Source organism: Nothobranchius furzeri, chromosome 11 (assembly GCF_043380555.1).
Source record: "Nothobranchius furzeri strain GRZ-AD chromosome 11, NfurGRZ-RIMD1, whole genome shotgun sequence".
Taxonomy (NCBI): domain Eukaryota; kingdom Metazoa; phylum Chordata; class Actinopteri; order Cyprinodontiformes; family Nothobranchiidae; genus Nothobranchius; species Nothobranchius furzeri.
In genome coordinates, this window is record NC_091751.1 from 51,636,360 (window position 1) to 51,651,684 (window position 15,325).

Here is a 15,325-nt window from a genome sequence, read left to right on the forward strand (position 1 = left end):
GAACGTTGCCATGTGATATTTTTGTTTCCTCATGAAAAATACCCCCAGACTAGTTTTTGGCATGCATTCATGCACTTTCCTGTCCAGAGTTTTTGGAAAAGCCTGCAAAAGCCTCGATGGAAACTAAGTGCGTAATCAGGCCTTTTCTACTCCCCATGAAGCTATTCTCGGCTCTGAAAACTGCCTCCCCTGGAAGTAGGTCACTAACACCCACTTTCTCCTAGTTGCAGGCATAGAGGGGTTAATTTCATGCTGCAGTTGAGGATGTGACCTTCATGTCTCAGATGACTCCAACTAATTGTTTGTATCAGACTTGGCAGCCTGGTGGTCAGAGTAACTACAGTACTTAGCATGCTGTTTTGCATCGGTTCAAATTCTGGTCACAGCAGAAACTTTTTTTCTTCGTTTTTAGCTACACTTGCCAGTGTTATGTTTACAACCCTTTATTGGTAAACTGTTACATACATGATGATTAATCTAATTCTTTACTTCTTTGTTTATTTACCCAATGTGAGTCCATGTGAGGTGAGCAGAGTAAATCAACTAAAATGCTGTTTGAAAATGACCAAATTCAAAGACCTTTAGAGGCACTAAAATAAAAAAATATCTAATCTGCTTCGGGTGGCTAAATAAATTACTTCCGACGCCAGGACTCAAACCGGCTTCAGCTCATGGCAAAACAAGATGAAAGGCAGATGCTTTAACCACTAGACCACCATAACCTATGCAGTAGGCTACGGTGGTCTAGCCTATGCAGCCTCGCTTTAACACAGTTTACCCTTTTCTGTTTTGCACATTTTTTCTGCCGATAAATAAAAGGCGACAACGATAATTGACATTAACGTAAATCCAGACAGAAAATGGAAAAGGTAGGCGAACGAAAAAAAAAAGAACCAATCAGCAATTGGGAGAGGCGGGACTAGACGAGAAAAGAACCAATCAGAGTCGGGATCAAGCTAGCAGTAACCATTAGTGATGGGAATTCCGGCTCTTTTTAGAGAGCCGGTTCTTTTAGCTCAGCTCACCAAAAAGAGCCGGCTCTTTCGGCTCCCAAGTGGCTCCTCAGATTTTCTGTTGCGTAGAGTACATTTATAATCAAAATAATGCAAAACTATATGTAAAATGATTTACTAATGTAAAAATATGCAATATATCAAATATTTATCCTTTCTATGGATTTAATAACTGAACACAAAGAAATTTCCACTTTCCAACTGCTGGCGCTCATTTTCTCACTGTCTTCATCGCACTCTCCTCTTTCTCGCTCGCCTTTTTTCTCCTCCTCATTCCCTCTCATCTCCCTCCACCCACATGTGCTCTGCTGTGTGTCTTGAGTCTGATCCTCCCTCTTACCCGCCCCTACTGCTCTGTGTGTGGACAGTCTGGACACGCAGTTACACATGTTGACCAATCGCCATTAGCTTTCACCAAAGCAAGAGGGGAGGGGACGGCTCCCGTCGTTCACTTCAAAGAGCCGGCTCTTAGAGCCGGTTCGTTCGCGACCGACACATCACTAGTAACCATACATGCTAGTAACAGCTGAACAATTTAAATGAGAGAATGTCTGCAGCAGGGAGGAAATGCATTAAATGTGACCCTCTGAAAGGTCTTTGCTTGGCGAGTACACATCCAGGGTCTCTCCTGGTTTTAAAAGTTAACAGTGGTGGCAGTGAGCAGGGGCAGGAGAAGAGAGGAGTGGAATGCTGGACCCTAACCGAACACACGGAATAGCGCACTTGGTTGTTTTATTGTTTTCATGGCGCTGCTACAACCGTAATATAATTCAGCATTTGGTGCACCAGGCAACCCATAAAAGTGTTCAGGCAGCTCATTTCATTTACTTAAGGGAAAACTAATAAATACACCTGAAAACAATTCCTACCTTTAGCAGAATTTTGCATGCTTTTTTTGTTTTTCAGCACATGGTGTTCTGCATCATAATTAGGGCACTGAGAGTGTTTAGGCAAGGAAGAAAAGTGTGAAAATGTTAATGCCCGTCTGAGAAAAGTAGATAGTGTGTAGTGAGGGGTTTTACAGCTTTAAAACATTTAATTGCATAAAAAAAACTTGCTACTTAAGATAAAATGACATCTTAATAGTGCCAATGATAATATTTTATCATATATTGTGCCTATCTTTGCTCTCAAAGACTTAAAATGGCATGATCTGGCTCCTTTAAAACGTAGACCTGGAGACATTAATACATCTAATTCAACAGATATCCTACTGTTAAATTAAAGCACTGATTAGAATCCTTTCATTAGTTTATTCATTATGTCACTGTTATTTTATTTGCATGCCACCTACAAATGTCAGGTCTCCAACAGCTTCCTCTGAGCATCGTCAGCAGGTGATCAAAAAGTGTTACTCTTTAATTTACAGCGACAGGAACATGCTCGACACCTCCCTGAGGGTCGGAGGATTTAGCAGCCAACATGCTGAAGGAGCAAGGACAACAAGGGCATCTTTGAGCAGAACAGTACCAGTCCTGTAACAGAACAGGTTTCTGCATATGACTCACCGTCGCTGTATTGGTTTATCATGCGTTTGTTCCCTTCGATCTATGAAAAGTGTGTATTTTGCACTTTTTGATCTACTTTGGCCTCACCTTTCGTGTCAGCCTTCGTTTTATCTCCCTCTTTTCCTCCATTTCCTCCTGCTCATTGCGAGCTGCAAAAAAAAAAAAAAAAAAAAGAAAAACAGAGTGGTGTCATGCGAGTACAGGCATGTGCACACAGTGGGCTTTTTTCTTGGAATGCTTAGAAGCTGTTGAAGGCGTTTAAACAGCATTTGCATAACATGGCTCATTAGATTTACACTAAACTGGAAAGGTTTCTCACAGCTTAAAATACTTCCCAATATTGGTCGTTTTAACGCCGTTAACGCTGAAGCAGATCAATTTGTTCCTTTTCAAGCAGACCATTTGGGTCCATGTTTGCAATAAAGAAAATATTCAAAAGGAGGACAATTAATTTCAAAATATTCATCAGATTAAGATTTGTCTTCTTAACTGAGCTTCTGTGTATGATAAACTAGATTTGAAATAGATTAGAGACAAAAACAACAAGATCAGAAGAGCAAGCCTGAAAGTAATGTGCAAACAGGAGTCATACAGGGACACTGCTCGTGTTTGCAGAAGCTTCTTTAGTGATTCTGCTGAGCATGGATGTTTCCCTATACTCCAGACGTCTCCTCACGGGTTGTGTTTGTTTAACCTTGAGTGTGTCACTCTTATTTTCTCGCTTTCTGCCTGCTTCACGCATGAGCCTCTGGGAAAGCAGCCAGTCTTTGATGTGAAAGCTGCAGATTCCCAGGCAACAGAGCCACCTCTCTCTGGTGGTGCACGTGTCTGAGCAAAGAAACGAGTCACCCTGGATGCCACAACTCAAGGAGCCTCCTGCTACAAACCCGTTGCACATAAAAATGACCGGCCAAGAAGGAGGAAAGAGGTGAAACATATGGCACTCCTCTGTGGAACAACGTTTGGCAAATCACCACGTTGTGTGATGTACTAAGTGCAAGGAATGCTGCCAAAATCACACATTGCTAAACAATCATCTCAGAGTTTACGTTTCCAGCTTTAGAAGGATCTTAGGACACTTACGTTTGAGGATGTTCCTTTGTTCTAGTTCCTCAGCTGTGGGTCTCTGACTTAATCGCCTGTTGAGAAACAGACATTTTCAGCACATGATCAACAGCAAGTTCAGCAAAGTAACGCTGGTGCAACAAGGTGGATGGTTTAAATGTGTAAATTGCAAATTCATAGTGATCAATGTCATTTGTGCATTCAAAATAAACTAGAACATATCAGTGGGTCCTCTGCTTTACAAAAAATACAGCAAACATATTCAGTATAACTATTCTTGTGTGGTTTCATAAGTGGACAGCTGAAGCTGCAGAGGATTAAGTTAGAATTAGGCATCAACATCATGAATCTGTTGACCAAACCTATATTTTTTGCAACAGCCAAAATGGCCCCTGCAAGTAAAAGTTTCCTTGGCAGACACGTAGCATCAAGCAATTAATGTTTAGATGCTTTGAGCTATTCACAAATTCTTGCTGATCATCTGCATCTTTTTTAGGAGCATAAATTTACCCAAATCTCAAGAAATCATGCATTTTTGCTAGCATAAGCCAGAATCTTGATGCATGAGGATGTTTTGGGGGCAGATAAGTCTCTTAAGTAACAATTCAGGGAAACTTAAAAAAAAAAATTCTGGTTTCACCAGCATCAAGTTTTACTGGTTTGGCAGCAAGTCCCAAGAAAGTTATCTTGACATTTTTTGCTCACCGACAACTTCTACATCTAATAACACTGGGATTTTGAGTAACACCTTATGATGTAGTCATGATGTTTCAAACTGAAATAAATATAGGCAACCTATTTTTCTCCTCCGAGTTGTTTCTACAGAACCATGTTTTTTTTCCCGGCGTGTCAAATTAAACCCCTTGCCTCCAGACTGCTTGACAGGTGCACGTCTTCAACCTTATAACAAATGACTGATCTCCATTTCAATCGATGACTCTGAGATAATCCACCAATGCAATGCTGTAATTAAAGTGAGCAAGAGGCAGACGCAATTTTCCTGTGATGCTGCATGAGGCAAATCTGATTATGACACCTTGAAAATATAGCTGAAAGGTTTCATCATTAACTCTGTGAGACAAATTTAAACAGACAAAGGCATGTGGAACAGTACAGACACATCCTGTTCTTATCTTGTGTGACATCTGAGGAGATGCACCAAACTGTTTTAAAGTGGTAAAAGAAGTAAAAGACACAAAAAAAGCATTAACTATAAGAGCAAACTGTTCTGGATCAACTCATCTCGTCTCATCTTGTGCCATCCTTTATGGAGCCATGTTTCCATCTTTAAAGATGTGGTTGAACGACAAAACACCTTTTAATTATTATTTCCTACACCTATCTCCTGTGTTAACTTCCGATAGGAAGTAGACGGTGAAATGCTAGGATTTGAAAATCCTCACATATCTATGTCACACTGGGAATTTGCATTAATGGTTCATTTTGGCTTGTGCCCGCCTGAAGGACGGCTTTTATAAAAAATTTGCAGCAAGGAGAGAGAGCGGAGAGTGTGTTTGGCATAGTGACTTTGCAGCATGGCCGAACACGCTCTGTTAGCTAATCAGAAGCAAGGCATGAGCATACCATTAATAATAATAATGAGTAATCCTGCTGCAACAGCAACCTTCTGCATCTCAGAACAGGAGCATCATAGTTTTTTTTAATGACTCATAAGGCATTGATTTACACTAGAGATTACTGCAAATGTATTGAATGAATGAGTAAACCACACCTTTAAAGGAGACCTATTATAAGTTATATTAGTTCTATGATCAACACAAAAAATATTTTGGATTTCTTTGCAGAAATTCACTCACATAAAGCAATTTCAGCAGTTTTATTCTCAACAATTTCTGTACCTACCAGGATGAACCACTTCAGGGCATTTCAGCTTAAGATGGCCACACCCACCCACCCCAGTCTGCTAAGAAGCTCCAATGTTCAGGCGAGGCTTGGGATAGAGCTGTTGCTCCTCCAGCAGCAATAACTTTCTCTTGCATGTGACATGAGAGGTGGTTCTATTCTAATTTCCCCGTTTGTGACATCACTAACAGGGAGTTTTTTTTTTAACGGCTTCTTTTAGGCACATAATTCCTAAAGCCAAACACCAACAGAAAATGGATGGACAATTTGTTTTCGTGTTTGGAGAATTTAGAGAGAGTAGAGAAAAACAACACAACAAAATGCAAAAGTTGAGTTTTGCATAGCATGTCTTCTTTAAAACAACCCCCCATATTTGCAAATAGAATGTCTTTTGCACATAGTCACATATCACACAGTACCCTCCCTCAAAACTCAGCTCTCAAGGTAAAAACAAAAAAAAAAGCCCCGCTAGCATTCACATTGGCTCTACTTCACCTCAAAATTGCATCCCATCCCTGCTGCTTTCAGTTTCATGGTTTTGCATGTAAATGTCCTACTCTTAAGTTTGAATCTCTTTTCCCTGCTCTCGGCAATTTTGTGCTCTATAAATGACTTTTTCTGCTTGACATTCAGTTTCTTTGAAACAAAAACTCAGGCCAGTAGCATGGCAGCTTTAAAACTGAGGTCCCTGCTACCTTGAGGTTATGTTTGATTACTGAGACAGTAATTAGACAATTAGATGCCTGAAAGAGAAGAAGATAGCTTCAGCCATATCAGTGCTGGAAATTATGATTTGATTTAAGCAATGTTTTTGACTGGCTTCAGCAAGATTGATCCTTTTCTTAAAGGCTTGGTTCACTGGTTTAATCAATGCATTTGCAGTGATCTCTACTAGGAATGAATACTTTGTAAGTTATACAAAGCTCTGGTGTGCCTCTTTCAGGAACTAGAAGTGAGCCACATCAGAGCTGAGCTTCAGACGACAGGATTTGACTTATTTCTTGATATTTTGAAATTTTGCCTCAGATTGGGTAACAGCAAGGCAGCTCTACCACTGATGTGCAACGCTGATGTTTTATCTCTGCAAATAACACAAGTGTGAAGGAGTTCTGCCATGCGGCGAAGTTGCTAATGCTAAAAACTAGCTTCTACTAGCCGATACATTCTCTGCTGTTTCCTGGATGCTAATCCAACAACAGCCTTCCCCATCACGAGTCAACAGTGTGGGGGAGTAACGCAGCACAAAAGTAATTAACTACTGTAATGCATTGCTTTTTGCTGTAATGTGGTAATGTAAGGCATTACAGGGAAAGAAAATGGTAATATTTACTCGGTCAGTAACGCGGTAATTACAACGCATTTTTAAACCCAGAATCAAGATGTGGGTTTCCTAAAAATTCAAATTGCGGGAAGCCTGAAAAAAGAACCAGTATCCACATATATGACGTCATTTATGGACTCAGCTTTGCGAGCATTCTCTGTGCAGAGAGGACACAGCGGTGATGCCTCAAATACTCCAGCTGCGTCCTGCGCGCGGCCGCTGTTATATTCACAAAATCGCTCCACCCAAACAAAGTAATTCGTTTGCAATCATTTATATCCGCCCATATTCTCTGGTACTTCATGTACTTTTCTGCTGAGTTCATAATCTGTGCGCCGGTGATTTCAACTCATTGCTGCTGGAGCACAGCGCAAAGCTTTTTTATTGATTTATTTATTTAGCGTTCGGTAGATCCCTTTGGCTGATTAGTTAGAAAGTAGGAAACCTAGGAAACAGTTTTTCTGGAAGACGGTGAAAACATGCAGCATGCAGGAAGGTTAGAGAGAGAATGGGCAGGAAATTATTCAAATAAAATCAAGAAAACAAAACAAAGTGCTTGAAAAGAAAAAAGTAGGTAGATTTATCCCCAATACACATTTTTACCAGTGAAAAGCAATAATATACATAAGCATTTTAATATTTATACTAGTGATAGAATCAGATCACCCCAGAAGTCAGTCCTACATCCAGGGCTGTATCAAGGCATTTGGGGACCAAGGCAAATATAGGCTTGGAGCCCCCACCACCTCACTCCCTGCTCAGTTAACATAAGATGGCAGCGTGCTGAGAGAACAGATTGTTGTTGCTTTTATTTAATAAACAATCATTTTAAAGCACTGTTATTATATCTGACTGTTTTTAACGGCAATCCTAGCTCAGACACCACATCACTTTCCACATATATGTCATGAGCTCACCGAGGGTCAGATTACCAGATTCATAATGAAGTTGTATTGGTGAAAGTAACTTAAAGTAATGCAAAAGTAGTGTAATGCCTTACATTTTAAAATCAGTAATATTGTAATGTAATTAATTACTTTAAAATGAGGGTAAAAGTAATAAATAATGCATTACAGTTTTGAAGTAACTTGCCCAACACTGCGAGTCAAGATAGTTGAGTCCATGAATGTTAAATGACAGATTGATGTAGATCTGTTAGACTTTTTCAGAGAAAAATGCATCTTTAGATAATCAAAAGAGGGATTCTGATAATGAAAAATAAAAAGGAATTGCGTGAGAAAAGACTTGAATGGATTTCGTAGAGCTCTACTTAGATAAGAGAAACAAAAAGAGAAAACCACCACTGTCTTTCTAAAGCAAAGGCACTTTTTTTCCCACTTCCTGTAGTTTTCCCTGTGGATCAGAGACAAACTGAGGTCAGCTTGTCCTAGAGTGTTATTACCACTATCAGTTCTGATGAACTGCTATATAGGACGTAATGCTGCTGGTAAAAAATAAGAAAAGAAAGTGTGCATTCAATGACACTCGGCAAAGGACACCATCACAGAGTTGTTTGGGAACGTGCCTTCTGGGAACATGTTCTGTGTTGCAGGCACAGTGGGGAATATTGGCTTGTGAGCTGATGCTTTTTGATTATACTCTTTCCCTCCAACCATGTTTCCCACATCTCACAACATCCTATTGCACAACACAGGCTTTTCATTTTCACCCGCATTCAACAAAAAGAAAAAGAAGAGCTTGCAAACATGTGCTGAGAAATACGACTGCCATGTAAATCCTGTTCAGAAAAACTATAACGATAAATTAATGGCTACAGACCTCCTTTCTGACTTCAACATGCGAACACGAACACGTTGTGTGATTTGCACAACGTAGTTTGTGAATGTAAAAGTGGTGCCATGAAAAGGCTTGTGCAGTGTATGCTGGAGTCGGGTGGAGATGGTCTGGCACACGCATCACCGTGGTGATTCAGTGAGCAAGGGAGGAAGTCAGGAAGAAGGAAGAAAAAGGAGAGAGAAAGCGAGAGAGTGAGAGAGAAGACAAGATAAGCAAGGAAGGAAGGCAGGGAGGGAGGGTGCATCACTGAAATTAGGTCAGCTCCATTTTCAGACTCTTTAACGAGATAAAGCTTTTATCCTTATCGAATGTTCAGAAGGAAGAGAAAAAAAATGAAAAGACAAAGGAGAAATTAAAAAGATCCATTTTGGAGTGAGTCAGTGCAGCTTAAGACGCTTGGCTGAGAGGAGTCACTGCGGTTTTCTCTCAGCTGTTGTTATGTTGGCTGCAGCAACACCAGTCAGGTTGACTGAAAACACTCTGAATAGGAGCTGTGCGTGTAGCTGCATTCACCTCGTGAGTTTGGTGCCTATTTGCTGCCTCGACTCCAGTCTCTCCTCATCCGTCTGCATGGGCAGGATGTTTTTCTCCTCCAGCTCTCTTTTGGATGGACGATTACTCAGCTTGATGGCCAGAGAGTCTTTTCGTAGCACCTTCTTTGCCAATGTACCTAAAAAAAGATAAAAACATTCAATTAACATTAAAGAGCTCATATTAGGCTAATATACAGGGTTAAAATTTGACTTTGATGGCCACGAGAAAGTATCTATACTGCTTTACTAAAATAACACACATTAATATGAAGCATGTCTGCAGTACCTCTTTCTTAGCACATTTCCCTTTTCTCTCCTGAAAGGTCAAATATAATCTGCTGTTACATCTAAAAGTGACACAAGGGGAAAGGAAAAGTTAAATGGTCTTAAATTTGTTTTAATCTAATCAATTCTCACTTGTAAATATAGAGTCGTCCTCCTCATCATCATCCTCATCATCGTCCACATCGTCATCCTCGTCCTTATACATGCTGGGCAGATCTTCATAGTCTGACTCATTGGGCATGTTCTCTTTGTCGTCCTCATAGTCGATAATCACTGACGGCACTTCTCTTCTTTCCAGAGGCGCACACTGAAGACTACCGAGCAACGCAGAGCTGAGGAATGAAACAAAAGTTCATAACATATCATATCATATATATATATATATATATATATATATATTGTCAATAATATTCAGTCTTGCAAAAAGGGCGAGGAATAGTTTAAATAAGGGAAGATAAATCACAAACTTGTGATAAAAAGCCTCTGCAGAATTTCTCCATTCAGAATCTGAAAGTGGCTTAAAACATTAAATTGGCTTTTTTTTCTACTGTGTGTAATGGAAGCTTAGTGGGTTGTTAATCTGGCTATAAAGAAAGGGGAAGATGTGCTGTGCAACTCCAACTGAATGAGGCAGCCAAAACACAAACACAAGTCTGTGCAGCCCCACGCAATCCCCAGCAACAAAGAAAAAAACCTGATTATCCAGCTGGTGAAATACTCTTTTTCTGAGTTATCCCGGGCTAACCGGTAACGCATTTCATAGAATGATTATTAACGGCCCAGTTGAAGCTCCTTATGATGAGCCACTGTTACGCAACCGGCCCGAGCTTTTGGCCTGGCAGGGCCGTTACTTCCTTATCCTGGTCCGAATGGCTCTGGTTAAAAAGAGATCCTAATGTAAGAGATTACATAATGTCCAATCCACAGTGTCCCTTTTCTCCAAACACGAAGAAAACATTGCTCTTGTCAAAAGCAGCTGGTCATGTTATGTCAGGCCGACTGCTGGAGGGACGCCTACTCTGAAAACCTGTGCCCCCCCCCCGCCCCCCCCCCCCCCCACACACACACACACACGCGCACGCGCGCACACACACGCACACACGCACACGCGCGCGCACACACACACACACACACACACACACACACACACACACACACACACACACACATCCACTCTAAAATTAGGCCACGGTGCCCTGAGAGGCAGTGTGCTGATTTAGACCTGTACAGTACTGAGCTGCAGGATGCGACCTTGAAAATGCTACGATATACTTTAGACACTGCAGGAAGCTACAAAAACTAGAGAATTCTCTTTAGTAATCCATCTTTTTGGTTCTTAGAGAAAAACTCATACAAATACGGGCCATCTACCATTTAACTGTCACCTGCAGAAAGAAGTTTATACGTTTTACACATTTTTGCTTGTGCCTGCTGGCCAAATATCTCATCTACAACTAATTAACTTTTGGCGTCAACTAGGTTCAAGATGGCCACCACAAATGATCAAAATCAGCAAGCACAAGAATGACTAACCATCATGTCTCGTTTTAAATTGATCTTCATTTTAAACTCTGGTATGAACTCTGACGAGACCTTCAAGGTTTTTCATTTTGCTCAGAACATCTGTAAACATTTCTGCCAACCTTTCAAACCTCTGCATGGAGAGCGCCAGGGTTTTATTGAGCTCCTCGATGATGCGGCTGGGGGCGTGCAGGCTGCCGTACTGAAGCTGGAGCGGGTGGCCGTGGCTCTGGTGAAACCCTGAAAGCCCAGCGAGCTGGGAGGGCAGCAGCATGCCGTGGTGGGGCGGCACACCCGGTGGAGGGCCGCACTTTGGTGGAAGCAAGCTGAGGGGGTTAGGGGATGGCGACGGGGAGGAGTCCAGCCCCCCTGGAGGCACACAAATCATCACTTTCTTGGGAGGCAGTGGCGGCGAGTGTTTCCCCACAGGCATGCAGGGCAACTTCACTGGCTGGCAAGAATCTTGAGAGGAAATAATAGAGGAAGATTGAGGATTGCTAAGAATTTCCATTGTGTCACAGCAAATCTACTTCCAGCAGATAAAACAGTTCATCAATAATCAGATGTGGCTCCGATGAGAGAATTAGGCCAGAGTAATTCTTCTTTCCAACGCTGACAGATTGACATTGACACAGAGCTCAGCTGAGCTAACCCCAGGGGAGTTTAATAAGACTACTCTAATCCCATGAACATATGTGGCAACGCAGGTACACCGTTAGGGACAAGCAGGATGATTATACAGTTGATCCTGTGGAGGAAAACTTGCCTGTGCTATGGTTTGGGATCCTAGAGAAAGGCTTTGGAGGCAGAGCAGGTGGCTGTTTGTGGTAAAGCGGAGGCTTGGCTGGGGTATCCTGATGGTCACCGGGAAATGTGACGGATTTCTTGGCAGGGAGGACCATAGAAGTCTTGATCGAGGGCTCCTGAGTGCAGACGCCGGCGTCCATCGAGGATCGGAATTCAACGGTGGCTACAAAATGGAAACAAAGCAGTGTTGTTTCAGCCGTTTGCATACCAGGATCTACAGCTTTAAAGGGATTCAAGGAATTTGAGAAAATAACATTTAAGGCCATTTATTAACCAGATGTCTTTTTTCCAATCATCACGCATAAGCAGGTAGATGGAATTCACTGGAATATGGAGTCAACAACCTGATTATACAACATATTTTAGCCACCAAGAGACTGTTCAACTTCAGCCGCATCAAATTTCACTTCATTTGTACCACTTTTTAAAATATATATTAAAATATATATATATATAGATCATCTTCTCTCTGGACATTTTGGCGAGAACTAATAGTTATTGTTTTTCTTTTTGAAATGCTCTGAGGCCAAACAGATTATCTTTACTTGCTTTGGGTCAATTTGTATATAAAAACATCAAACACCCATTGATGTTTAAGATTATTAGTCCCTGAAATTCTGTGTACCATGTATACTGTTTTTGTCCTTTGTACTTAAAGGTTCCAGCTTCTCTCTTTTCCTTTAAATAAACCACAAATGCACAATATTTACCTTTTTCAAAAATTTCCTTCAGCACCCCTCTCTTGATGAGCTCATCTCTGCTCTGTCGCAGGGACATCTTCCTCTCCAAAGCTGACAAACGAAAAGATTTTTTTTAAGTAAATACGAAAAATTGGAAGTTTAAAAAAATCAAGTTATCTAGTAGTATTGACAATAGACTGCTAAAACTTGGTAGACCCATTCAGTAGATACAAGACTAATACATTAGATGCAATAATAATAGAGTAGTACTAATCTTTAAGTATTTTATCACTAGAATGAGAACTGATATCCACATTTACAAATACTAATGTAATTTGTGGTTGCATAATAAACTACAGGAGCTCAATAACAGAAAGAGTGAATACAAAATGTGGACTTGGATGTTTTAGAGAGGATCTCTTAGGCTCGGAATATTTGTCATCATCACACTGGAAATGAAAAAGCACAAAAACAAGACATGTTTCAAACAGAAGCATCATGTGCTGAAAGACGCTGGAACAGCAGCTCATGCTTACAGGTTGCCATAGTAACACAATATGCTTTCACTGAGCTTTTAAGGAGCTTTGCAGTAAAAAAAATAAACAAATACATTTGACCTGACCAGCAGAACTCAATGAAATTTTCTCTCAACACAGACAAAAATCGACTGGAGCTGGGCTGACCATCGCTGCTATGTCACTTAAATGAGGTTGGTGAAAATGTGTATTCATTTGAAATAAATGAACATCCCATCCACTTTGTTTCAGCATGTTTTGAAGGTCAAATAACATTCAGAGTCCAAATGTGCTCAAAGTAAATTTGTTTAATATATTACTGCATGAAATACAACATGGCAAATCTAATCTAAAACAGCAAATTAATGAGAACTGGTCAGCCAAAAGGCAGAGTCCATTTTGCATTCACTAAACTTCGTTGAAAAAAGCAAATAAAAATAAATCAAAAATCTGTGGGTGTTTAAAAACTAACAAAGTTATTGTTGCTCTGAATTAATGAAAAATTTATGCCACAAAGGATTTATTTTTATGTATTCATTTTTTATTTTTTGCAAGACCATTAATTTATCTATACATATTTGGAGGCAATGCACTGATATGCATAGGTACACTAGGGTCCGTTGCACAAAAGTATACATATAAGCATATTTAGCATTAGCAAACAGTGATTTAGGTGGATTCTAACAATCAAATAGGTAGAAAACCTCTTTCTTAGGCTTCTTCTTGGACAAGATCTCCATATTAGATGCTACTTTATTAGATGTTCAACCTTTATAGCATGTTTCTAAGTTTAACACATAAACCAAATATATATTGTCTAAACAATTATCCAGTTAAGACTTCCAGTCAATGTGGAAAAGTACAATGCGTTTTTTCATGACCATTTGTTTAACCAATTACTTAATTAGACAAAACTGCTCTTAAATGCTAGTTTTTGCTAAATAAAGAGTTTTCTCTGTTTAACACCTGCAATGATGAACAAACATGTTAGGAATAATAAGCAGATGCTCCATTAAGACTTCTTGTTGTGATAACATCATGCACAAGATCAAAAAGTAACCATGTGCTTCTATTTTTACACTTCAAGCGTTGAGGCGCACTTATCACCTGGCCGAATGAAAGCAGCCAACAATCAAGGTGGTTATTTTAAAAATCCAACCTAGCGTACACGAGCCAGTTGAGGAATGCAAAATGAGGCCGTGCAACAACACTTGTGCACAGAAGCCTCCCACCAGGCCTCTGCAGCACAGCTTCTGCCATCTGTGCTTCATGATCCAAGAGTCCCTGCTTTGAAACAGCGGAGATGTGTTCAATGTTAATTCAAACTCAGAACAGATTTGGGACAACCAGTTCATTTTTCCCACTATGCAAAGATTTAGCAGCTGTGAATCCAAAATGAAAAGCAAAAAAACAAACATGCAAAGATCAGACTGGAACCTTCGAGAGGTATTTAGGCTCAAGCATGTTTCTGTAAAACAATGTGTTTGTTGTGGGTTACTTCTGGTTAACAGATGCTGAATATTAGGCAGCAATTAGAAATTGACTCTAGATGTTATATATATATTATAATCGAGTTTGAGTCCAATTCTAAGCTTGGGGAATGTTTAGGTGACTGCTGTTTTTGGATTTCTTATAAAACAATCAGATTATCCCATAAATGTCACAAAAAAGGAAAATCAAATCAGCACAGCTGAAGGTGGATTAATAGAATCGTAAAATCAAAGTCATTTGAGCCAACTGTAGATGCTATTTTTGGGATGCTTCTGCAGACATTCACATCAAAAAGAGTTATTTCCTCCCATAAGGCAGAACAAATTTAACATTAGGTCATGCATATCAGGGGGATAGTAAACAGACTTATCAAAGAGCTGACCCAGAACCAACAGAGCACATTTTCTTCTGACTGGCAGCGTATGCAACAACTTTATTAGATAGTTTTCTGAAGTGCACAGCAGGCAGAACTGCACTGTTAACCTTTGATTTATAACCCTCTCAGGCTCAAAATAAGTTTTGATAAAAGGAAAAACAACTAGGCCCTTCAGGGGTACTTCTGAGTTAAAAAATGCTCATAAATTATGTATGTGGAGTAACCAGGTAGGTAGGTTTTAACGTTGCAAGTCTGCAATGCCTGCCTCCAGAGTTAAATACAATTTAATTGATTAAAGTTCTGAAAAACAGAGTTAAAACCTTAAGATGTCACCAAAAGAACATTTTATGTTACAATAAAGTTAATCATTTATCAAACATGCTTACATGGCATTAGTTCGTTTGATGGCAAATTTCAGAAATAAAACCTGAGTTTTAATAGCACATTTGGCAGTTTTGCTTGCTTTTAACACCCCTTGGTGTCCGTTATTATCTGTGGTCAAACCAAAAATAAAACCTATCTCCTCACTGTGTATTATTTTGTAACACCT

General features: G+C 40.0%; 1 protein-coding gene across 3 annotated transcripts in view; it reads right to left on the bottom strand.

The window, feature by feature from the left end:
* Positions 1–15,325, bottom strand: part of LOC107383912 (phosphatase and actin regulator 1) — a 64,855-nt gene that overhangs the window by 6,212 nt on the left and 43,318 nt on the right. For all 3 annotated transcript variants that reach the window (XM_070541673.1, XM_015956806.3, XM_054740819.2), the window contains exons 3-9: positions 12,424–12,504; positions 11,673–11,876; positions 11,029–11,368; positions 9,518–9,717; positions 9,081–9,237; positions 3,605–3,660; positions 2,609–2,670 (exon numbers count right to left, since the gene is read on the bottom strand). In XM_070541673.1, coding sequence (XP_070397774.1) covers positions 2,609–2,670; positions 3,605–3,660; positions 9,081–9,237; positions 9,518–9,717; positions 11,029–11,368; positions 11,673–11,876; positions 12,424–12,504 — 1,100 coding nt within the window. The remainder of the gene's footprint in view (positions 1–2,608; positions 2,671–3,604; positions 3,661–9,080; positions 9,238–9,517; positions 9,718–11,028; positions 11,369–11,672; positions 11,877–12,423; positions 12,505–15,325) is intronic.